Raw genomic sequence first — 26671 nt, forward strand, 5'->3', positions numbered from 1 at the left:
GTGGCAGGTTGGCGCGTACCGTCTTAGCTATACGTCAGCTCGCAGGATCAGGATAGCAGGCGTGCACATGCGCCCACTGCACTGCGGGGGTGCCGATGCTCGTGGCCGACAGTCACAATGACCGCTGGCCATGAGCGATCGCGGGCACGAGAGGCAGAACAGGGACGTAAACACACAAATCCCTGTTCTGTTCTGAGAGACAGATCGTATGTTCCTAATAGCTAGGAACCACGATCTGTCATTTCTTCTAGGTCAGTCCCCTCCCCCTACAGTTAGAACACAGAGAGGGAACACAATTAACCCCTTGATCGCCCCCTAGTGTTAACCCCTTCCCTGCCAGTGACATTTTTACAGTAATCAGTGCATTTTTATAGCATTGATCGCTGTATAAATGCCAATGGTCCCAAAAATGTGTCAAAAGTGTCCAATGTGTCCGCCATAATGTCGCAGTCCCGATAAAAATCGCACATCGCCGCCATTAGTAATTTAAAAAAAAATAATAATAAAAATGCCATAAATCTATCCCCTATTGCTTTTTTTAAAAAAAAAAATGGGGATATTTATTATAGCAAAAAGTACAAAATATTGTGTTTTTTCAAAATTGTCGCTCTTTTTTTGTTTATAGCGCAAAAAATAAAAGCTGCAGAGATGATCAAATACTACCAAAAGAAAGCTCTATTTGTGCGAAAAAAGGATGTCAATTTTCCTTAAGGCTGTTCCTTAAGGCTTGGTTTCCACTACTGCGAGTTGTTGTGCGACTTGACACATGTCAAGTCGCATGACAAGTCAAAACTCATGTATTTCAATGGCCCCCATTCTAATTGGTGTGACTCAAGTCGCAGCGACTCCAAAAAAGGTTCTTGCACTACTTTGTTCCTACTTCGGTGCAACTTGTTCTCACATGGCTTTACCGGTCGCATGACATCGCATCACAAATCGCATAACAAAGTTGCAGTGTAAATCGCGCAACTTTGGGGATGCAATAGTGGAAACATAGCCTAAAAGCACAATGTCAATAATGCCAAAAGCTTCTTGAGAATATTTAACATAGCAGCAGAATTTGAAAGAAGCATGTTGCAGGCAAGGGGAACGTATAAACCTGTGGATATTTCAATTTACACATACAGATTATTACATCTTCTTCTACAAAGCAAATGGGTCACTACTATACAGAACAATAGACATACAAGCGGAAATCGCATTTAATTCTCTATGTACAGTTCATGACATGTACAGAATCAGACTTGTTAGATCATATACAATACAAACCTGGAAGTTTGGCTGGGGGGCCCCCCTCAGGCACTCAGTCGGGCGGCTCGGCTCACGGTTGTGAGGAGGAGAGAAGTCGGGCTGTGGGCAATGTGCTGCAGGCAGCGGGAGTTGGCCCCGCGACTGGCACTGGGCACCGGCTGCTGTGGATCTGCCGAATGCCGCTGGGCTGGAGGAGTCAGGACTCAGGAGGCAATACACACACTCTTTGGCTGCTCTCTCGATCCTGCTGCTGCCGCGGCTGGTGGCGAGAAGGAGAGGAGGTGGGTGGACGCGGAGCGCTGCGCAAGGAAGCTCTGGGTAAGGCCTTGCTCAGCCTCTGAATGACTCTGGGAATATGACGTCACTGGTTGCTAGATGCGAGGCGGGGCAGCCCTAGAAACCAGTTTGGCAATTGTTTATTAGATTGGCTGTGTGTCCTTATTTCATTCCAGGACACCGTATTGTCCTGGAATGAAGGTGCTTGGGACACAGGACATAAAAATGAATTGAGGGACAATCCTAGGCAATCCGGGACACGTGGGCACCCTGGGGGGGGGGGGGGTGATCAGGACCACTGGAGTCCCAGAGCCCAGTGCCGGAACAAGGCACTTGGCTCCACTAATTCACCTCCTACTGCAAGGGATTACACTGAGGGATTTATACGGGGGGGGATTACACTGCAGGGAGTACACTAGGGGGATTTACATGGTGAGGGTGGGATTTACTCTTAGGTATGTGTTAACCACTTCAGCTCCAGAAGGTTTTACCCCTTTAATGACCAGGCCATTTTTTGTGATACCGCGCTGCGCTGCTTTAACTGACAATTGCATGGTCATGCGACGCTGAACCCAAATACAACTTATGTCCTTTTTACCCACAAATGGAGCTTTCCTTTGGTGGTATTTGATCACCTCTGCGGTTTTTATTTTTTATGCTATAAACAAAAAAAGAGCGACGATTTTTGCATTATTATTTTAAAGTGCCTCCAATAAAAATACATATAATTAAAATGTTTAAGTGAACTCTGTTTCTATCACATTAAACCTAATTGAATTTGTATTGTTTTAAGTATATTCTTGTTTTGAAACAACATTGATTCCTTCTTAAAAATGGGGGGGGGGGGGGCGACGTAGTTTGCCATCTTCGCCCTGGGCACCAAATGGCCTTGTCCCAGCACTGGTTGTCACGGGGCCAGGAAAAAAAGAACATTGCAAAAAAAACATTGCAACTGCCCCTCACTGTACTAAAAAAATGTGCTTTTGTTTGTGTTCCCAGGGATAGGGAAAGCAAATTTCCTTAATTGGGACACATACATCAATTAAACCCTTGAGGGTTATCCTTAGATTCTGGAAACAGACAACTTGCCCTATACTCTTAGATTGGAAAAGGGAAATAGATACTACTTTGGAGGCGGAACATTGGGTACACACGGTCAAAAAATAAAGGAGAAATTTAAGAATGTGTGGTCGGGCTGGATGTACTACTCTGCTGAGATCCCAGGTGCCTAATTATTCCCTATGTGAGGTATAGCAGCTTGCTTGACCCCCTAATGTATCTACCCAGGTATTAGCTTCTAAAAGATTTCTTCTTTTTGGGTTTTTCTTTTCTTTCTTTCTCAAGCGATTTCATTTGCTTAGTCATTTGTACAGCAGCGTATTTCACCAATTTTATACGTTATAAGGTATGTCCAGGTGTGTTGGCAATATTTCGGATTTTATTGTATTCATGCTTGAATCCTTGAAACCACATATATTTGATTACGTTTTGGGGTGTGAGTGGGTTCCAACCTATTGCTTGATGCCGAGACTGTACTTGAACAATGTTTGTTTATTTTGCTGCTGTCATCCTAAATTTGTGTGACCTGCTGTACCTTGTATGTGCGTGACATAAGCCTTATATGGTCTTCTTACGTTTTCTTGTCCTATTGTGTTTTGTATTGCCTTAAAGCTTTAATAAAGTTTAATTATAAAAAAAATAAATACATTTAAAAAAATACTCAAATGTTGCAGAAAAAAAAGGGCGGACCAAAGTATGGTTGACAGTCCAGATTAAAATTGAGATAATTGTTAATCATATAAAAATAGAATTTCAGGGATTTCATGGGGTCTGCTAAACCAGCCACTGAAGCAGACCTTGTGCTGTCAAATTCTAAGCCCTGGATTGCTAGAATGATTTTCTGCCCAGTCATTCCCATTTAGTCTACCATCAATAATCCCTGAAATGTGTTGGCTCCTTCACTCTTCTTCAGTAAGTCAAAAAAAATAATAAATCTGATGGAGGTGCTAACCTTTCCCTGCTTTACTAAAAGCTAAATAAAATGTGTTTTGCTGGAGCTGGACTTTATTATACATGGTTTGCTATTATCCTCTGTAATATGTTAGTCTACAACACCAATGGTTAATATACAAAACTTACAGGAAGAGCAGGGATGAAAATCATCACATATTTCTGGGTTAACCTATAAAATAAAAATGACACATGTTACAGCTATCATTTCATTAGCTATAAATCTAACAATACATGCAGAGCAAAATCAAGAGTGAGGCTGGGTTCACACTGGTCCGACAAACGCTCCGACATTGGGAGCTCATGTCGCATGACGTGTGAAATTTAATGTTTCCCTATGGGAGCCGTCCTAACTGGTCCGACACAAGTCGTTCCGACTTTAGAAATGCTCCCTGTACTACTTTGGTCCGACTTTGATCCTACTTCAGTCTATTGACTATCATTGAAGTCGGATCAAAGTCGGATTGCCGTCTTGCATGATCCGACTTTGGCACGCGACTTGTGCTCAGATGTTCTTGAGGGGGAACTCCGCGCCAAATTTTAAATAAAAAACCGGCATGGGTTCCCCCTCCAAGAGCATATCAGGCCCTTGGGTCTGGTATGGACCTTGAGGGGAACCCCCTACGCCGATAAAAACGGCGTGGGGGTCCCCCCCAATCCATACCAGACCCTTATCCGAGCACGCAGCCCGGCCGGACAGGAATGGGGGTGGGGACGAGCGAGCGCCCCCCCCCCCTCCTGAGCCGTACCAGGCCGCATGCCCTCAACATGGGGGGTTGGTGCTTTGGGGGAGGGGGCGCGCTGCGGCCCCCCACCCCAAAGCACCTTGTCCCCATGTTGATGAGGACAAGGGCCTCTTCCCGACAACCCTGGCCGTTGGTTGTCGGGGTCTGCGGGCGGGGGGCTTATCGGAATCCGGGAGCCCCCTTTAATAAGGGAGCCCCCAGATCCCGGCCCCCCACCCTATGTGAATGAGTATGGGGTACAGCGTACCCCTACCCATTCACCTAGGAAAAAAGTGTCAATTTAAAAAAAAAACACTACACAGATTTTTAAAGCATTTTATTAGACAGCTCCGGGGGTCTTCTTCCGACTTCGGGGGTCTCTCCGGTTCTTCTCCACGCTCTCCGGATCTTCTGCCGGGCTCCTCCGCTCTCTTCTGCTCTTTTGCCGCTCTTTTGCTAAAGCGGAGGAGCCCGGTCTTCGGTCTTCAATCTTCTGCCTTCTGCCTTCTGCCTTCTGCCCTCTTCTCCTGATGTTGACACGACGCTCTCTGGGGTTGGAATGCTCTCTGTGCGCTCTGCTCTGACTTATATAGGCGGTGACCCCGCCCCCTTATGCCGTCACAGTCCCTGGGCATGCTGGGACTGTGACGTTTTAGGGGGCGTGGTCATCGGGTGATGACCACGCCCCCTAAAACGTCACAGTCCCAGCATGCCCAGGGACTGTGACGGCATAAGGGGGCGGGGTCACCGCCTATATAAGTCAGAGCAGAGCGCACAGAGAGCATTCTAGCCCCAGAGAGCGTCGTGTCAACATCAGGAGAAGAGGGCAGAAGGCAGAAGGCAGAAGGCAGAAGGCAGAAGGCAGAAGATTGAAGACCGGGCTCCTCCGCTTTAGCAAAAGAGCGGCAAAAGAGCAGAAGAGAGCGGAGGAGCCCGGCAGAAGATCCGGAGAGCGTGGAGAAGAACCGGAGAGACCCCCGAAGTCGGAAGAAGACCCCCGGAGCTGTCTAATAAAATGCTTTAAAAATCTGTGTAGTGTTTTTTTTTAAATTGACACTTTTTTCCTAGGTGAATGGGTAGGGGTACGCTGTACCCCATACTCATTCACATAGGGTGGGGGGCCGGGATCTGGGGGCTCCCTTATTAAAGGGGGCTCCCGGATTCCGATAAGCCCCCCGCCCGCAGACCCCGACAACCAACGGCCAGGGTTGTCGGGAAGAGGCCCTTGTCCTCATCGACATGGGGACAAGGTGCTTTGGGGTGGGGGGGCCGCAGCGCGCCCCCCTCCCCCAAGGCACCACCCCCCATGTTGAGGGCATGCGGCCTGGTACGGTTCAGGAGGGGGGGGGGCGCTCGCTCGTCCCCACCCCCATTCCTGTCCGGCCGGGCTGCGTGCTCGGATAAGGGTCTGGTATGGATTGGGGGCGACCCCCCACGCCGTTTTTTCGGCGTAGGGGGTTCCCTTCAAGGTCCATACCAGACCCAAGGGCCTGGTATGCCTCTGGAGGGGGAACCCATGCCGGTTTTTTATTTAAAATTTGGCGCGGAGTTCCCCCCTAAAGATTCATACCAAACACAGTGCCGGCATTGGCGGGGATCCAAGTCGGATCCTCGTTCATTGAAAGTCGGACACATGCCGGCTTCATGTCGCAGGGCAAAGTCGGATCCAAAGTAGGACGGCTGTCGTGTCGCACCAGTGTGAACCCAGCCTTACAGAGGTTATTCCTGCAATCATGTGATAATCGTTAGATGAATAACCTCAGTGACGTTGTCTCCTACAAGGTTTGGTGATAAATTAACCTTTACTACTTCCTACATAATGGCTATCTATTGGTACACATTTCTGGATTGCTACAAATGATCCAATGTCTGCCTGTTCCCCACGTGATCATAGGGGATCTGTAGCAAGTTCTACTCATAATCTGAATTTATAGATATTTAGGAAACATTAAAGTAGTTGTATACCCTTACATATACCCAGTAAAGTGCCTGGCCTCAGGCGATGACAAATCCTCCTACATGAGTTGTACCTGATAATCTGCAGTCTTTTCTTCTCTAAATTTGTTTAAAGTCCAGAATTTGTAATGACTGCCTGTGCTGTCAGAAAAAAGGGGGCAGAGGGCTGAAGTTACACTCTGCAGAGCTCAGTGAGAAGAGCTCTGAGAGCTGATTGGAGGGAAGAGACACCTCCCTTCACACAACACACAGGAACAGAGCTGAGGCTGTCAATCTGCTGTAGCTCCCTCCCCTGTCATTTTTTTTCTCTTGGTGTCAAGAAAATTCATGCTGATAAAGGAATGAAGCAGCAGACAGAAATGACACTTAGTGCTCTTTACTGAGACAAGTACACACTATAGAGGGATATGCTTTGTTCATATTTCATGTCTGAGGTTTACAACCACTTTAAAAGGGTTTAATGCCATCAGAAATACATTTCAATATAAATAATGGCTCTAACATTAGCCTTTGCTGTGCCAAATTGCAACTATTAAAATTAACAGCGGTTTCTATGGCTGGTTTCACACAGGCGTTCTCCATAGTCCGCATCTGCCTGCTCAGCAGGGGATCGCCCCACTGAGCAGGAGGATGACACGTCCACATCCGCTCCACTATGCAGAGCAAACATGGACACAGCCCTGCTGTTCTCTATGGGGCTGTCAGATGGAAATGAACCACCTGTCCTTTTCCGTCCGACTGTCATCCAATCCGATGTTTTTGTTGTACAGGATCGGCTTGAATGCCAGCGGGTGTCAGTGACATCCACCGCTTCATAGAGAGCTATAGATGGTCCAATCATCTGCAAAACTCACAGGCAGAATTGATTGGACAGCCCATGGAAAAAAAAACAAAAAAACATGCAAGTGTTTAAAGGAACTCTATCATGAAATTAAAAACCTGGGTGCTCAGGCTTTGATAGAATCAACCACTGACATACACTCCCCGGCCACTTTATTAGGTACACCTGTTCAATTGCTTGGTAACACAAATTGCTAATCAGCCAATCTTGCGGCAGCAACTCAATGCATTTAGGCATCTAGACATGATGAAGACGACTTGCTGAAGTTCAAACCGAGCATCAGAATGGGGGAGAAAAGGGAATTTAAGTGACTTTGAACGTGGCATGATTGTTGGTGCCAGACAGACTGGTCTGAGTATTTCACAAACTACTGATCTACTGGGATTTTCACATACAACCATCTCTAGGGTTTACAGAGAATGGTCCAAAAAAGAGAAAATATCCAGTGAGTGGCAGTTGTGTGGACTAAAATGCCTCGTTGATGTCAGAGGAGAATGGACAGACTGGTTTGAGATGATAGAAAGGCAACAATAACTCAAATAACAACTCGGTACAACCAAGGTATACAGAATACCATACCTGAATGCACAACACATCGAACCTTGAAGCAGATGGGCTACAGCAGCAGACAACCACACTGGGTACCACTCTTGTCAGCTAAGAACAGGAAACTGAGGCTACAATTCACACAGGCTCACCAAAATTGGACAATAGAAGATTGAAAAAAATGTTGCCTGGTCCGAAGATTTTCAATTTCAGCTGCGACATTCAGATAGTAGGGTCAGAATTTGGCATAAACAACAGGAAAGCATGGATCCATTCTGCCTTGTATCAACTCATATCCCTCACACCATTACACCACCACAACCAGTTCAGGTGGTGGTAGTGTAATGGTGTGAGGGATCGTTTCTTGGCACACTTTGAGCCCCTTAGTACCAATTGAGCATCGTTTAAACGCCATGGCCTGAGTTTTGTTTCTGACCATGTCCATCCCTTTATGACTACACTGTACCCATCTTTTGATTGCTACCTCCAGCAGGATAATGCATCATGTCACAAAGCTCAAATCATCTCACCACTGGTTTCTTGAACATGAAAATAAGTTCACTGTACTCCAATGGCCTCCAGTCACCAGATCTCAATCCAATAGATCACCTTTGGGATGTGGTGGGACAAGAAATTCACATCATGGATGTGCAGCCGACAATTCTGCAGCAACTGTGTGATGTTATGTCAATATGGACCAAAATCTCTGAGGAATGTTTTAAACACCTTGTTGAATCTATGCCACAAAGAATTAAAGCAGTTCTGATGGCAAAAGGGGGTCCAATCTGGTGCTAGCAAGGTGTACCTAATAAAGTGACGGGTGAGTGTATGTGCCACACAAGGTCTCTAGCAGACTATTTGTGTTTGGTGCAAAAACCTTTCAGGAATTTTTTAGCTTTGCCATTGTGGCATAATTTTGTTGACATAATGCTGCCATTATACGCATGACTGTTTTAATATTTTCATCGATTTAAGAAATTTTTAGAGCTTACAAGCACTTGTGACTTTGGGAATTATAGTTTTCATTGACAGACTTTTTAACTACAGTATTTAAAACTCTAACCATATCTCTTCTGAATTAGGTTCAGAGAAATTTTATTAAAACTAACTCATCAACAATGAATGTTCATTTTCAAAAGGGAATCAGCATTGCTGGAATAAACCTTTTAATAACTTACACTTACTGTACCGTTTATCTACAACTACAAGTCTTCATACGTGTACCTATATGTGTAGGAGAAAAGGACAACCCCTGCGTCAAGGAAAGAATCCACAAAGATTCACGGTCAACAACAAAGCTGATGTTTCTCTGGCAACTCAAATTTTCCACATTTTGTCATGGTACAACCAAAAAAGGTAAATGTATTTTATTGGGATTTTATGTGATAGACCAACACAAAGTGGCACATGGTTATAAAGTGGAAATAAAATAATAATTGTTTTTCAAAAAGGTTTACAAAGAAACATGTGAAAAGTGTGGCATGCATTTGTATTTAGCCCCCGAGTCAATACTTGTAGAACCACCTTTCGGTGCAATTACAGCTGCAAGTCTTTTTGGGTATGTCTCTACCAGCTTTGTACATCTAGAGAGTGAAATTTTTGCCCATTCTTCTTTGCAAAATAGCTCAAGCTCTGTCAGATTTGATAGAGAGCTTTTAGGATTGAGGTCTGGACTCTGACTGGGCCATTCTAACGCATGAATATTCTTTGATCAAAACCATTTTATTGTAGCTCTGGCTGTATGTTTAGGGTCATTGTCCTGCTGGAAGGTGAACCTCCACCACAGGTTTTCTTCTAAGATTGCCCTGTATTTGGCTCCATCCATATTTCCATCAACTCTGACCAGCTTCCCTGTCCCTGCTGAAGAAATTAATCCCCACAACATGATGCTGCACCACCATGTTTCACGGTGGGGATGGTGTGTTCAGGGTGATGTGCAGTTCTGTTTTCCACCACACATAGCGTGTTGCTTTTAGGCCAAAAAGTTCAATTTTGGTCTCATCTGACCAGAGCACCTTCTTTCACATGATTGCTGTGCCCCCCACATGGCTTCTCGCAAGCTGCAAAACGAGACTTCTTATGGCTTTGTTTCAACAATGGCTTTCTTCTTCCCACTCTTTCATAAAGTCCAGATTTGTGGAGTGCACGACTAATAGTTGTCCTGTGGACAGATTCTCCTACCTGAGCTGTGGATCTCTGCAGCTCCACCAGAGTTACCATGGGCCGCTTGGCTGCTTCTCTGAATAATGCTCTCATCAGTTTTGGTGGACAACCATTTCTTGGTAGGTTTGCAGTTGTACCACGCTCTTTTCATTTTCAGTTTTGGTGTTTGGGGTAGGTAAAACTTTATTGGTTGCCCTCCTATAAAATGGACTCAAAGTGCGTTAAGAGTTAAAAGAGATCCGAATGGCAGCTGCTTAAGTGCTTATGTCCTCTCCGGCTGTTCAGAAGAACTGCATGGCAATCTGCTTAAACGTATATTGTCCGTAATTTTAGCAGTGTTTTTAGTATTTTTGTGGGGTGGGATGCAGCCATTTGGGGTTCATGTGATAAGCTGTTTTAGTGCATACTGTCACACCCAATTGCCCTCCCTTCTCGGACAAGAGCCTCAAGCATTGTGGTAGTGCTGAGAGAAGCATTGGAACTTGGAGCTCATGCAGAAACCTCGAATCTTGGAGCTTGTGTGAGACCACTGAAGCTTGGAGCTTGTGGGGATATTAAGAAGGCCAGGCAGATATTGGTAGGGACATAGAGACATAAGTAAGATCGGGAACTCCCTTCCACACACCCAGACAATTGAGTAGTAAGTGTTAATGTATGTATGTTTGTGAATAACCTAAAAGTGATAAGGGCTTATTTTATTCATGCAACTAGTAATTGTTATCCAAACAAAAGAACTCGCTGCTCCAGGTGAGACAAGAAGCCTAATGATATCACGGGTGCCCGCCTCAGCATATGATCAACACTTTTATGGATCTTGGAGTGCAGCCATTTCTTCAGTGTTGAACTAGTAATTGTTAGGTAGCTTTATGGATAAGTTTCTAGGGACTGTCAAGATGCACAGGGTTTCTCAGCAAGGGTATCGCCTGCCTGGGGTCTTGCGAATGCCAGTAGCCAGCTTGATACAGTCAGTATAGCGTATTTTTGAGTGTGACAGCTTTAAATCTCGAGAGGGATGCCGGGCTGTTTGACCACCCTACCCAGTGAGTAATTGTGCTCTCAGAAATACATAAGGCCTGCGCGTATTATTGTTATTTATTTTCCTTCCAAGATGAAGGATTCAGGTAAAGGGAGGGTCTCACATTTATCTATAGCATCATCTAGGGTATTAAGAAAATATATATTTATACAGAAATTACAGAAGGAAAGTTTTTTTTGCCGTGAAAACTAGAATTAAAGAATTGACTAAAATAAGAAAGCAAGAACAGAGTGCTGAACAGAATAACCAGGACAGTTGCTAAGAAGAGAACAGAAATTAGAGATGAGGAAAGTCTTTTTAAGACTCAGTGGAGAGTTCTATATCATTCCCTTCTGAGCAGGAGTTAATTCTCTCTCCCCTGATTGGGAAGGGTCACAGGAGAATAGGGAAAATGTACAGTTAATAAAAGAGATTCAAGATTTGGAATTTGTTCAATTGTTGAAGGATAAAATGAATTAGAAGGAAAAGCAGAAGGATATAATACAGAATAAAATGAATACAATAGGGGTTCCCTTGCCCAGTGTGAAAAATATTTTGATATATTAGAAGCCCTCAAAAAGTCCACATTTACAGATGTACCCCATGCTAATACACCCATAAATCCAGGGTTGATGAGTATTTCTATAAATGAATACTAATGCAAGTTGGGAAATACTGAGCGTTTCCCTTTTCAATTAACGATGCCAAAGGCTGTTTTTGAAGAGCTTCTAGAACTAGGGCTCCATTACAATTCTCTGTCTATCGGGGGGAATTTGAAGGGAGTACAAGAGTACATACGGAAATACAGGAATCTGTGTAGACAGCCGTAACTGGATGGTATTGTTACTTTGTTATAGAAGTGGGCTAACTTTTAGTTAGGTGTACTAATAGGGAAAGGAATTCAATGTGTTCACAAATTTATAGTATGCTTTTATTACAGGTTATAGTTTTTTGCTTGTTAAGACTTTGCAACTTCCAATAACTATTGGTACGTTTATACAATGTGATGGGCTCATATTATTGAGCACTTTCCCAATGCACTGTTTAATTTGAATGTTTTGTGAGAAACATGACTTCACTACTAAATTACATGTATTTAATGGTACCAAAATCCTCTCCCGAGGAACCTGATCAGATCAATTTAAATCTTAAGAAAATTGCAATTGCAAATTATAAAGAAAATTAAGTGTAAAATAATGTTTTAATGTAGGTGTAGAGTTCCACCTTAAGATAATGTCTTTATTTGTTTAAAATATTTTGTGAAATTTACGAAGTTAGCTTAGCTCAGCTTGTGTACTACGTATGTAAGTAATAACTGCTTAAATGTACACATGCAAATGTAAATTGGTAAGTAGAGGTATTATTGGGACTCTGAGTATCCCGGATGAGAAGCTTGAGACGATCTGCGAATTTCTGATAATCAGCCGGCTAAGGTAAGCCTTTGCTTTCATTTGAGTTATCAGGCTTCCTTGATCGGTAAGGCATTTTCAGGACAATGGGTACCTATTAGGGCTGGGGAAAAAATCGATTTGAATCTTGAATCGAGTTTAGAGGTCAAATCGATTAAAATTTTCAGCAAATCGATTTTTTTTTCACCAGGACCGGCGCTGACACCACGTCGGTTCTGAGGAGCTGCGTGCAGGAGTCTTTAGGCGAGGCCGCGGCTTTGGCCTAGTCCATGAGGCCGGACGCCGTGGATTAGGCCAAAGTCGCGGCCATGCCTAAAAACTCCTGCCCACAGCTCCTCAGGACCAGCATGGTGTTCATCAAAAAAAAAAAAAAAAAAAAAAAAAACAACTCGATTTGAATTGTGAATCGAGTTTTTTTTAAATATAAAACAAATTTTAAAAATCAGATTTTTTTTTTGGAGAAAATCACCCAGCTCTAGTACCTATTTTACTCTTCATAATCAAATTGTATTGATTGGAAGTTATATGTTATGCTATGTTGTCACTGTCTACTGTCCATCAGAGTGTTATAGATAAGAAAAGGAAGAGTGTTATATGAAGCACACATCTGCCATTAAAATAACAGTTTAGAGGCAAGAGGGTTTAGGCACATGTAGAGTATGAATCGGAGGTGCGGTTCCACCTATACAGAGCCCCTAGATCAGGGGTCTCAAAGTACCGGCCCGCAGACCAGTTACAAATGGCCCGCAGGCAGAGGAGGGGGGCGCCGAAGTGCCTGTAATGTCAGGTGAAGTGGCATCTCTGGGGGGGAGCGATCGCCTCCCCCCCCCCAATTTATTCCTTGCTTGTGTCACATGTGGCAGCGCGCAGCGGCTGGGAGCTTTCTATCTCTGAATGGTGGAAACCAGCCGGTAACAGGATGGTATGCTGATCGTTCCTAACAGCTGATCTACTAAGCGTGCCGTCCTGTCCCCTTCCCTTACATGTGTCGATACAAGAGAATTTTGTATCTTCCTCAGGGGTTCATGGAATGATCAGCATATCATCCCGTTACCGGCCGGTTTCCACCATTTTTTTTATGCTTGATGTAGAATGGCGCACTGAAGCGCCTGGATATTGTGAGTACCCTGTGTGGGACCTGTTTATTTTTTGGTTCAATAAATTGCATAAGCATACTACATTATGAGATCCTTTTTTTATTGATTTACTGAGGCACATGGGCGATTGATCCAGTATCCTGGATGCACTGTTGAACCATGTAGTGGTTCCAAAGCATGTATTGACCAAGCTTAACAGCAAAGTCACACACCTTAAGGTGAGCCTTCATTACATGGGGGGGGGGGGGGGGGGGGGGGGGGGGGGGCCTGAGTGAAAACACAGCGTCTGATTATTGCATCACTTTCACAGCATACCAGCATACTGAATCGCATAGAGTGTGGAGCACCTGTAAATTTGATCAATTTGAACTTTGCACAGTGCACTTAAGCACTTTTTTATAATTCCAGTATTTGGATCCATTTAGATTTCCACAGACTTATTTGCTTTAATATTTGTCATCACTATATAAATGCACATTGTCACTTTATTATTTGGCTATTAAGCTAGTGTCTTTTTATATATTTTTCATCATATATTTTATACATTATTATTACCACAGTGTAGAGGATATATTTTACCAGTTCAGACGCTTTTTGCTTATACCTTTGATAGAGCAGCGTTTTTAATGCGATTTTAGAATATTTTATATGTTGTCAGAGAAGGAAAATGGGATGGGAAAAGCGCTGTTAAAATGGCAGTCAAGTGGCGCTAAAACTAGCGGGGCTTTAACGCTAACGCGCCACCACTTCAGTGTGAAAGTGGCCTTAGAGTTATGTTTAATACAGTATATGGCATGAAAGGGATATTAGAACAAAAATAATGTAAGCAATTTTAGAGAGGTAATCGTGTATGCGTGTGAATGCTGGATCTTAGTTCTACATCTTGGGTCTGTGTCATGTTCGCTCTCTGCACGTATGGACCCCCTCCTTCCTTTTTATTTTTCTCTTTCTCATGAAAAGAATATGTTCAGAAGACATTTGGCAAGGTCACACAATATAGTGTTGTTATTTCTCATAGTCATAACAATATGTGCCAGCTTAATTAATCTGATGAAAAACAATGTGATCACAATTATTTTTAATCTGTTTCCCAGACATGGTAAAATTACCAAATTTATTGGCGTATAACACGCACTTTTTTCCCCTTAAAGTCAGGGGAAAATCATGGGTGTGTGTTATACGCCAATCCCCCGCTGATTGTAAGCGGAGGAGCGAGCGCCGGCCACCGATATACATACATAGCCGAGTGTACTCGGCTAGGCTCGGCTAGCTCCGCTCACAGTCACGGCCAGTCTGCCCCATGATGGACATAAAACAGGACTGGGCGTGACTGTGAGGGGAGCTAGCCGAGCCTATCCGAGTACACTCGGCTATGTATGTATATCGGCGGCGCCCAGTCCCGCCATTGGACCCGTGTTATGTCCATCATAGGGCGGGACTGGGCGGGACTGCGAGAAGAGCCGAGATACACAGGACCAGCTCTGTGTATCTCGGTGGTGGCGCTATATTTAAACTGCAAATGATCTGACAAGGCTGCAGATGAACAATGGCAAGGCTGCAAATGATCTGACAAGGCTGCATATGACACTGACAAGGCTGTAAATGACACTGACAAGGCTGCAAATGACACTGACAAGGCTGCAGATGGACACTGATAAGGCTGCATTGATGGGTATTTAAATGTAAGTTTTTTTCCTTAAAATTCCCTCCTAAACTTGGGGTGCGTGTTATACGCCGATAAATACGGTAAGTATTATTTAAAATAGTACTTGGTAAATAACACAAAATAACTTTATTCTTTGATAGTGGAAACAGTACATTTAAAAAAATACAGGTTATTAGGAAAATGTGTAATATGGGGTTACTTTAGATTAGTATAAGGTTGTTATTCATTATAGTACAGCTGTCATAATTTTTTGTTTTATTTATTGTTGTTTTTGAAATCCAAAGCAGAATGTGTGGATTGGTAATTGATGTGTCTCTTTTCCTTGTAAGTGCTAAAGAAAACCTTTACATTTACAGACATCTCCATAGCCACACGGTGTGGCTGTCATTTATTATGTTATGACATCAGGAGGTTAATGTAAGATGTGAACCAAGGACTTGTGTTAGCTTGCTGAAACTAACAACAGAGCAAACAAAGAGAGTTTGTAATATAGCCAGGGAAAGGTTTTTGGTTTTTCTAAACATGAAACTAAAGGATATATATTGTAATTTTTATTTATTTTTTATTAAAAAGACAAGAGAAGTTCTATTGGAATCGCATAAAATAGCTTAACTACTTAAATTTGGACTATTTTAAACATGGTTTTCTGTCGAGTATGAGGCGATATATGAAGTTTTATTTTTTGCATGTACATATAAAAATTTATTGCAAAATATTTTGTAAGGCTAGGAGTGTAAACTGATAAAATAAAAATCGTTCATATCAATAAGGTTATAAATACTGCACTGACTTAATACAGTGTGGGTATAAATTGAAAAAAAACGTATGAGATGCTATCTGTCATCATTGCCTTGACTACTACCGGGTAAAAGGGAATACATTTTTAAAACTTTGTTGGAATTGCCAGTACTTACATTGTTGCGAGTGTTAAGGGCATTTTGATGCTGGTGCATCAGATTACTATATTGCCCTGGACTGGCTACACTGTAGATATACTAAATGGCATTGTGGTACTGTTATTTTAAAAGAACCTGAGGTGGTGTGTAACTGAGGTTTGAGCAATAAATTCTACTTACAGTATGTCACATATAACCATTCTTTATTTCTTCTACATGCAGTGTTATCATGCTTGTAGTCTACATCTAATAGTTGCAGTTAAATAGAAGTTACATTAGTCCATAGTATCAAAAATCTTCTTATGAATTATGATTTTCTGTGTGAAATTCTACATGAAGTTTTGTAGTTTTCTTTCAGTGTTGAGGAATTTGGGTTGTTTAATGGGTGCACAAGATTTACCTTTTTAATCACTGTTATGCAACCCAAAACACTGCATTCTCTGTGTGCCTTAAAATGTATACCAATAAGTGGTTACCCTATGAAGTGTATTGTCTCCTACCCTAAGAGGATATGTTGCTAAAAAAAAAAAAAAAAAAGAGAGAATACCTTTGTTACTTGTGAAGAAAGGTTGGATATTAAGCCTAGTATTCCCTATACATTTACAAAAGATTCCCCTAGGATTCGGAGCTGAACTAGAAGTTTGGTAATGAGATTTTGGTGAAGAAAATGTGAAATTATAAATGCTTTAGGAGTTACTGAGAGATTAAGCAACCATGACCAAAATAGAGTTTTTCAAATGTTATATGCATGTTTTTGTAGAAGTTGATAAGGTTTTTAGCAGAAATGTTTGTTTGGATACAGTCCTAAAGTGACTGCCTTTTTGCTTTTACTTCTATATATGCTATAGTGCATATATTCATTACGGTTTTCATTTGCTTAGGCAGAATATGTGCTTAGGTAAAGTGTTCTGTTCTGGGGCCCTCTGGTTCCACTTGGGTCCAGAGGATAAGAGGAACTGAAGGTGTTTTGCTTCAGGTCACTTCTGGATCCAATTTGGGATTGGGCCTTTTAGGTTTTGTTGAATCCTGCTGTTCAATTGAATATATACAGTATCTCACAAAAGTGAGTACACCCTCACATTTAAATATAAATATTTTATCATATCTTTTGATGTAACACTGAATAAATGACACTTTGCTACAGTGTAAAGTAGCGAGTGTACAGCTTGACTAACAGTGTCAATTTGCTGTCCCCTCAAAATAACTCAACACACAGCCATTCATGTCTAAACCTCTGGCAACAAAAGAGTACACCCCTAAGTGAAAATGTCCAAATTGGGCCCAGTGTCAATATTTTGCGTGGCCACCATTATTTTCCAGCACTGCCTTAACCCTCTTGGGCATGGAGTTCACCAGAGCTTTACAGGTTGCCACTGGAGTCCTCTTCCACTCCTCCATGATGACATCATGGAGCTGGTGGATTTTAGAGACCTTGCACTCCTCCACCTTCCGTTTGAGGATGCCCCATAGATGCTCAATAGGGTTTAGGTCTGGAGACATGCTTGGCCTGTACATCACCTTTACCCTCAGCTTCTTTAGCAAGGCAGTGGTCGTCTTGGGGGTGTTTGGGGTCGTTGTCATGTTGGAATACTGCCCTGCGGCCCAGTCTCTGAAGGGAGGGGATCATGCTCTGCTTCAGTATGTCACAGTACATGTTGGCATTCATGGTTCCCTCAATGAACTGTAGCTTCCCAGTGCCGGCAGCACTCATGCAGCCCCAGACCATGACACTCCCACCACCATGCTTGACTGTAGACAAGACACACTTGTCTTTGTACTCCTCACCTCGTTGCCGCCACACACACTTGACGCCATCTGAACCAGATAAGTTTATCTTGGTCTCATCAGACCACAGGACATGGTTCCAGTAATCCATGTCCTTAGTCTGCTTGTCTTCAGCAAACTGTGGGCTTTCTTGTGCATCATCTTTAGAAGAGGCTTCCTTCTGGGACGACAGCCATGAAGACCAATTTGATGCAGTGTGCGGCGTATGGTCTGAGCACTGACAGGCTGACACCCCACTCCTTCAACCTCTGCAGCAATGCTGGCATCACTCATACATCTATTTTCCAAAGTCAACCTCTGGATATGACGCTGAGCACGTGTACTCAACTTCATTGTTCTACCATGGCTGAGTGGAACCTGTCCTGTTAAACCGCTGTATGGTCTTGGCCACCGTGCTGCAGCTCAGTTATAGGGTCTTGGCAATCTTCTTATAGCCTAGGCCATCTTTATGTAGAGCAACAATACTTTTTTTCGGATCCTCAGAGAGTTCTTTACCATGAGGTGCCATGATGGACCTTCAGTGACCAGTATGAGAGAGTGAGAGCGATAACACCAAATTTAACACACCTGCTCCCCATTCACACCTGAGACCATGTATGTAACACCAAACGCGTTGCATGACACCGGGGAGGGAAAATGGCTAATTGGGCCCAATTTGGATATTTTCACTTAGGGGTGTACTCACTTTTGTTGCCAGCTGTTTAGACATTAATAGCTGTATATTGAGTTATTTTGAGGGGACAGCAAATTTACACTGTAAACTGTTGTACACTCACTACTTTACATTGTAGCAAAGTGTCATTTCTTCAGTGTTGTCACATGAAAAGATATAATAAAATAGGAGACATTTTAATTTTCCGCATGCTTATAGATGTTTGAATTTTTAAATGGCAAGAATACGATTGTTAACACCTCCGAATGTAAAAAAAAAAAAAAAGAAAAAAAAAAAAGGGAGGGGGGGGGTAGACGGGGAACTTAAAAAGGATTTTATCTAGTGGTTTGATTCTGTAGTTATTCATGTTGACTGGAGAGTATCTGCTACTTGAAGAAATGACTAGATCCTTGCATGGAGACAGAGGCGTAAATAGAACCTTCAGGGCCCCGGTGCAAGAAACCATGATAGGCCCCCCTGACCCACCCTTCCATCTGAGCCCCAGGCTTCCAATTTTGGGAGGGCATCCATGGACATCTTCCCAGAACCTTGTTTCCAGCATGCCCCCTAGGACATGCATCCAGCGCAATCACAGCGGCCCTTTACCATGTGATCAGCTGATCACATGTAAACAGACTTGCTGGTTATCAGTAGTGCATATGTATATATAATATTCCGCGTTACTCCTAACCAACAATCAATGCAACCTATGCTGGAAAGCAATCTAGATGAAATGTGTACCATGAAACAGTGGATTACAATAAAATAATAATATAAAGTGCTCGTGCTCCGTGAATCACACACAATCCATAATGGTGTAAAAATTATCAACACAGTCCATATACATAAAGTGATAAGGTGTCTTCCTGCAATGTGCACTCCTCCCCCTTCAGTTGTACCCTCACCTTAAGGGCTTAGAAAATAAACCTAAAAGATGTTTTCAGCAGATAACCTGGACCATCCTTACGTCTCTTATTAGTATACTGGCTGCTGGATGCTGATACTCCACACTGGTCACCTCCTGCTCCTGATAATAGCCCCGCTTTAAAAGGATACCAGTATCTCCTGGTCACTTCCAACAAGCCTACTCGCATATGCCACATAGGAAAAATAGAGGCATACAATAGTGTGATACCGTCTGAGAAATGTTTAATCTTAAAAAACGCTCAATATACGCTCTGGGTCCCAGAGGAAGTCACGTGATTTGTGACAAAACCGGTAGGAGGAGCCTGATTGTCTGACGTGTGGGAAGCAGGAAGTGGTCTGGAGAGGAGGCATAGGATAGATTGAACGCTGCGAAACCGGGGCTGCAGATCCGGGATTCAGGTGACCCTATCCCCCCTCACTACCATAGCACTACAGTACTTTACAAGTAATGTTTTACTATGTAAATGTGAGTTGAATGTATATGGAGCGTTTTTTAAGATTAAACATTTCTCAGACGGTACCACACTATTGTATGCCTCTATTTTTCCTTGTCAAAAGAAGTTTATTGAGTATACAATGTTATAAAGATACATAAAGTAAGTTTACAAGGATCTATAAAGTAAGCTCATTGTTTTACAGCAGGGTTTATATAGGTAAATATCATGAAATTTCAAATATTAAACATTGGGTTCACGTAAACCTAAATTAAAGATATATATCATTTCCTTAGTTACTTTTGTAGGTATTTAAATGATTTATACCTACTATACATATTGTTTACAAGTAGAGTGTATATAGGTTAAATAAATTCTGATAATGAGCTTTAATCATAAGATGGAGAAAAGGAAAGAGAAAGAAGAAAAAGGGTTGAAAGGTAGAGGTATGGTCCACAAGGTTGTCCCGCTCGTCAGTTTATTATTCTTTTTAGTTCTCTTTGAAGCCTTAGAATGGGTGTCTCTGCAAGTCATTTAATCTGTTACCATGGCAACAGGACAGAGTCATTGAAGTTTGACAGGAACTGTTGTTTTATCCAAGGATGCCAAAGTTTTTCAAATTTTGGAATTTGATTTTGATCGATGGCTGCCATCTTAGCATGGGACATTGTATTATTCATTCTGTGAATTGTTTCTGCTAGTACCAATGTAGGAGATTTCCATGCCTTGGCCACGGTTTGTTTTGCAGCCGTTATTAGTTGGATCATAAGTTTGAATTGAGAGAGTGTTAACCATTCCGGTTTTAGATTAAGTAAAGTTAAATATGGATCTGGTTGTATTATTTTTTTAAATATTTTAGATGCAATCACGAAGACTTCCTTCCAGAAGGTTTGGATTACTGGGCACGTCCACCATATGTGTAAATATGTGCCTATTTCTGGGCATCCTCGAAAACAAAGAGCTGAGGTATTAGGTGAATATTTTGCCACTCTAGCGGGTACAAGGTACCAGCGAGTTAGGACTTTATAATTTGTCTCCAGTGCTAAGATGTTGAGTGAAGATGACTTAGATGTGAGCCATATGTTAGACCAGTCCGTGTCTTCTAAAGTTCGTCCCAGGTCCTCCTCCCACCTCTGAACGTAAGAGGGTCTATTAAGATTTGCTACTCCATATAATTGATTATAAAGTGATGAAATTGTACCTTTAGCAAATGGATCTTTTGTACAGATTGATTCAAAAATGGATAATTGGGATAATGGTGTATCCCCCTTTAGGAATGGTGTATAGAAATTTTTGATTTGGAGATATCTAAATATCTCAGAGTTTGGTAGATCATATTTTTCTCTAAGCGATGGGAATGAAAGGAATGATTTAGATGCTATGAAGTCATTTAGTGTCTGAATGCCTGATGTTGTCCAAGCTTTAAAAGAATTTGGGTAGATCCATGCTGGATAAAAGGCCGGATTTCTGATAAAAGAAAGGAGAGGATTGTGTGGAGATTGTAACTGATATTTGGTTTTTAGTTTATCCCAGAGAGATAAGAAGTGTTTAGTTATGGGATTATGAATTTTAAAGCGGTCTTTAGGATCAAGCCATAATAAATTTGATATTAATAGAGGGTCATTTTCTGAAGCCTCTATAAATACCCATAATGGCATTTCCTGTATTATGGTATTTGGACAGACTGGCCAAATGTGCTGCTCTGTAGTAGTTAGTAAAATTAGGGTATCCCAGGCCTCCTTTATTTTTGGGAAGATGTAGTGTGTGTATAGGTATACGTGGTTTAGAAGAGCCCCATATAAACGAAGTTGCTCTTTTTTGTACTATTCTCAAAAAATAGGAAGGAATTGGAATAGGGAGGACTCTGAATAGATAAAGCAATTTGGGTAGAATAGTCATTTTGATTGCATTAATCTTCCCTATCCAGGATAAAGGAAGTTGCGACCATTGTTTTATTAGATTTGTGATCTGTCTTAATACAGGAGGATAATTGGTTGAGAATAAGTCAGAATGAGATGCTGTTAAATGAATTCCAAGATATGGGATTGATTTTTCTGCCCATGTGAATGGGAGTGCAGCCCTAGCCGGGATCAATTCCATGTTTGTGAGTGAAATATAAAGCACTAGGCATTTCTTAGGATTAATCATAAGGCCGGATAGGGCTGCAAATCCATCAAGAGCTGGTATTAAGTTAGGACCAGAGACCTGTGGTGATGATAGAAAAAGTAATATGTCGTCTGCAAATATACATAATTTGTGTGTAATACCTCCTACTTCAATGCCAGTTATAGTTTGGTTTGTTCTGATGTATTGGGCCATGCCTCTATTTTTCCTATGTGGCATATGCGAGGAGGCTTGTTGGAAGTGACCAGGAGATACTGGTATCCTTTTAAAGCGGGGCTATTATCAGGAGCAGGAGGTGACCAGTGTGGAGTATCAGCATACAGCAGCCAGTATACTAATAAGAGACATAAGGATGGTCCAGGTTATCTGCTGAAAACATCTTTAGGCTTATTTTCTAAGCCCTTAAGGTGAGGGTACAACTGAAGGGGGAGGAGTGCACTTTGCACAAAGACACATTATCACTTTATTTATATGGACTGTGTTGATCATTTTTACACCATTATGGATTGTGTGTGATTCACAGAGCACGAGCACTTTATATTATTATTATTTTATTGCAATCCACTGTTTTATGGTACACATTTCATCTAGATTGCTTTTCAGCATAGGTTGCATTGATTGTTGGTAAGGAGTAGCGCGGCACATTATATATACATATATTTTTTTTCACATTGTGGGGAAGTGTGGGAAGTGCAGGCAGCTTTTTTCAGTTTTTAGTCCACGTTAGTTTATAGTTTTGGCAGCTCATGAGGTTTCACCTATTTATCAGCAGTGCAGCCTTTTAGTGCCACTTATCAGTGCTCATCAAGGCCGCTTTTTAGGGCCCATCGATGCCGCATTTCAGTGCCATCTATCAGTGCCCAATAATTCCGCCCATCAGTTCCACCTATCAGTGCCCATCAATGCCACATATCAGCATCTATCGGTAACTATCATTGCTCAATGCCCATCAGTGCACGTCAATGCCGCCCAGTGTCACCTATCAGTGCCCATCAATGCTGCCCATCAGTTCCACCTATTAGTGCCACTTATCAGTGCCTATCAATGCTGCCCATCAATGTTGTCTATGACTGGTGCCTATCAGTGCTCATCAATGTCGCCCATCAGTGCTGCATTTCAGTGCTCATCAATGCCACCTATCAGCGTCTATCAGTTCTGCCCATCAGTGCTGAATGCCCATCAGTGCCACCTATCAGTACTCATCAATGCTGCCCATCAGTGCCACCTATCAGTGCTCAATGCCCATCAGTGCCACCCATCAGTGCAGCCTATCGGTGTTCAACAATCCCACCTATCAGTGCCCATTAGTGCCTCCTATAAGTACTCACCGATCAATGCTGCCTGCCTCCCCAGCTGGTCTATGAGCTGAGAGCATGTCTCTCCTACAGCTCAGAGCCTTCATTGACACTTCTCCCTTTCTCCTCTCTCACGCGGGATGAGAGGGGAGACACAGCCGATCTGCTCTGTCTCCAACCCCCCTCTCCCCTCTCCCCCTCCCCTCACCTGTGTGTGCTCTGTGGGAAGTGTGAGCTTGTTAGCTTCACACTTGACTTCCTGCAGAGCACACACAGGAGGGGGGGGGGGGTTGGAGACAGAGCAGATTGGCTGTGTCTCCCCTCTCATCCCATGTGAGAGAGGAGAAATGGAGAACTGTCAATGAAGGCTCTAAGCTGTATGAGAGACATGCTCTCAGCTCAGAGACTTACGATTAGCAACCCCGCTGGGGCCCCCTGACAGTGGTGGAATGCCAGGGCCCGGTCGCAAGTGCAACTGCTGCGACTCTGGTAGTTCCACCACTGCATTGAGATCCTTGTTTTTAAAGGCATAGGAGGTCCTGGAATGATTCCAGCTTTGTCAAGCCATCATTTCGGTATGACCCTTCTCAACTCTTCAAAATGGCGAAGGTTTAAAGAGACTCCTGTGAAAGTTCCTGGGATGGAAGATGATGCTAACCCAAGGCCTTAAAGTTCCAATGGACAAAAGAGAACGATCTGAGTTTCCAGCCTGAAGACTAGGGATGAGCCGAACACCCCCCCGGTTCGGTTCGCACCAGAACCTGCGAACGGACCGAAAATTTGCACGAACGTTAGAACCCCATTGACGTCTATGGGTCTCGAACGTTCAAAATCAAAAGTGCTCATTTTAAAGGCTAATTTGCATGGTATTGTCCTAAAAAGGGTTTGGGGACCCAGGTCCTGCCCCAGGGGACATGTATCAATGCAAAAAAAACTTTTAAAAACGGCCGTTTTTTCGGGAGCAGTGATCTTAATGATGCTTAAAGAAAAAAAAAAAAAAAAAAAAAAAAAAAAAAAAAAAAAGGGAAATATTCCTTTAAATATCATACCTGGGGGGTGTCTATAGTATGCCTGTAAAGCGGCGCGTGTTTCCCGTGCTTAGAACAGTCCCTGCAGAAAATGTCATTTTTAAAAGGAAAAAAAGTAATTTAAAACTGCTTGCTGCTTTAATGTAATGTTGGGTCCTGGCAATATGGATGAAAATCAGTGAGACAAAAGGCATGGGTACCCCCCAGTCCATTACCAGGCCCTTTGGGTCTTGTATGGATATTAAGGGGAACCCCGCACCCAAATTAAAAAAGGAAACAGCAGTATACAGGCTCTGTACTCTGAACAGCAGTATACAGGCGGTGCAAACAAGACAGGGACTGTAGGTTTGTTGTTAAGTAGAATCTGTTTGTAATTTTGAACTGGTACATTTTTAACGTGTTTAGCTCCAGCCAAAAAATCTGTTTTAAGCTTTTTGGAAAACATAGGGAAGGGTTATAACCCCTGTGACATTTGTTTTGCTGTCTGTGCTCCTCTTCAGAAGATTTCACCTCACTTTTTGTCCCAATGACAAATGTTTTTTGAAAATTTGGGGTTTTTTGTGAAACAAGGATTGGTGATAAAGCATCAGTGGAAAGGAGAAATGTTTTTCCCATATTAACTCTTACAGGAGAGAATTTCCCTTCCTAGGGGTAGATTTCATCTCACTTCCTGTAGTCTCCTTCCGTTTGCAAGTAGGAGTCGTTTGTAAGTTGGATGTTTGAAAGTAGGGGCCTGCCCTACAAACTCAGCAGAAATTTGGGCCTTAGGTGTTGTGGCCACAACACCGTAAGCTCTCACAGGGCCCTGCTGTGAAATATTAGATCAAGAATGGTAATTACATGCTCCTGTTGAACAGGGGCAGAAAAATTGGGCCTTTGGTGGTGCTGGTGCCACAACACTATAAGTCCTCACTCGCTCTTGGTGGGCGCAGAAACGGGCCCTGCTGTGAAATATTAGATCAAGAATTGTAATTACATGCCCCTGTTGAACAGGGGCTGAAAAATTGGGCCATAGGCACTGGTGCCACAACACTGCAACCCCTCACAGATACTCAGTGGCGTATCTAAGGTATGGCAGCCATGGCAAGTGCCATGGGCGCCATGGGGGAAGGGGCGGCAAAAAGCCGCCCTCTGCATGAAAAAAAAAACCCCACCTGTCCTCCCAGACTAATATAGCCCCCGGCGCCGTGGTCAGCCTGCAGGATTGCGGCGCTGGTGTTCTATCAGATGGCTGTCGGGCTCGGTTTAGGCTGAGGGAGGCTCTGTCAGCAGGGAGGGGTGGGGCAGGGAGCTCCACTGACGCTCTGACCCTGCCCTGCCCTGCCCCGCCCCATGTACTCTGTATGTGCTCAGAGCACTGGCATTGCCTCTCCTGGACCACGAATATTCCCACCCCCTACCGTCGCAAGCCCCGCCCCTACCGCGGAAAGCTCCGCCTCCGGACCTCTGAGAGGTGAGCCCGGCTGGTCAGGTAGGTCTTTCTACCTATAGACTCAGTGTTACTAAACCCTCCCTGACAATGTTTATCCCCCTGTATAGCTGTGCATTGCTGAAAGCTTAGATTTTTAAACTGGCTACTTGGTCATCTGCTGTAGTAGGTCGCATTCGCAGTCTGGTCATCTGCTGTAGTAGGTCGCATTCGCAGTCTGGTCATCTGCTGTAGTAGGTCGCATTCGCAGTCTGGTCATCTGCTGTAGTAGGTCGCATTCGCAGTCTGGTCATCTGCTGTAGTAGGTCGCATTCGCAGTCTGGTCATCTGCTGTAGTAGGTCGCATTCGCAGTCTGGTCATCTGCTGTAGTCGCATTCGCAGTCTGGTCATCTGCTGTAGTCGCATTCGCAGTCTGGTCATCTGCTGTAGTCGCATTCGCAGTCTGGTCATCTGCTGTAGTCGCATTCGCAGTCTGGTCATCTGCTGTAGTCGCATTCGCAGTCTGGTCATCTGCTGTAGTCGCATTCGCAGTCTGGTCATCTGCTGTAGTCGCATTCGCAGTCTGGTCATCTGCTGTAGTCGCATTCGCAGTCTGGTCATCTGCTGTAGTCGCATTCGCAGTCTGGTCATCTGCTGTAGTCGCATTCGCAGTCTGGTCATCTGCTGTAGTCGCATTCGCAGTCTGGTCATCTGCTGTAGTCGCATTCGCAGTCTGGTCATCTGCTGTAGTCGCATTCGCAGTCTGGTCATCTGCTGTAGTCGCATTCGCAGTCTGGTCATCTGCTGTAGTCGCATTCGCAGTCTGGTTATCTGCTGTAGTCGCATTCGCAGTCTGGTCATCTGCTGTAGTCGCATTCGCAGTCTGGTCATCTGCTGTAGTCACATTCGCAGTCTGGTCATCTCCTGTAGTCACATTCTGGTCATCTCCTGTAGTCACATTCTGGTCATCTCCTGTAGTCACATTCGCAGTCTGGTCATCTCCTGTAGTCGCATTCGCAGTCTGGTCATCTCCTGTAGTCGCATTCGCAGTCTGGTCATCTCCTGTAGTCGCATTCGCAGTCTGGTCATCTGCTGTAGTATGTCGCATTCGCAGTCTGGTCATCTCTTGTAGTCGCATTCGCAGTCTGGTCATCTGCTGTAGTATG

At 43.4% G+C, this 26671-nt stretch overlaps 1 protein-coding gene across 2 annotated transcripts in view; it reads right to left on the minus strand.

Moving 5' to 3' along the window:
- Nucleotides 1–26671, minus strand: part of LOC141128080 (multidrug and toxin extrusion protein 2-like) — a 188429-nt gene that overhangs the window by 89660 nt on the left and 72098 nt on the right. For both annotated transcript variants that reach the window (XM_073615145.1, XM_073615144.1), the window contains one exon: nucleotides 3667–3709. In XM_073615145.1, the coding sequence (XP_073471246.1) occupies nucleotides 3667–3709 (43 nt within the window). The remainder of the gene's footprint in view (nucleotides 1–3666; nucleotides 3710–26671) is intronic.

This window comes from Aquarana catesbeiana, linkage group LG02, assembly GCF_042186555.1.
Source record: "Aquarana catesbeiana isolate 2022-GZ linkage group LG02, ASM4218655v1, whole genome shotgun sequence".
Lineage (NCBI taxonomy): Eukaryota > Metazoa > Chordata > Amphibia > Anura > Ranidae > Aquarana > Aquarana catesbeiana.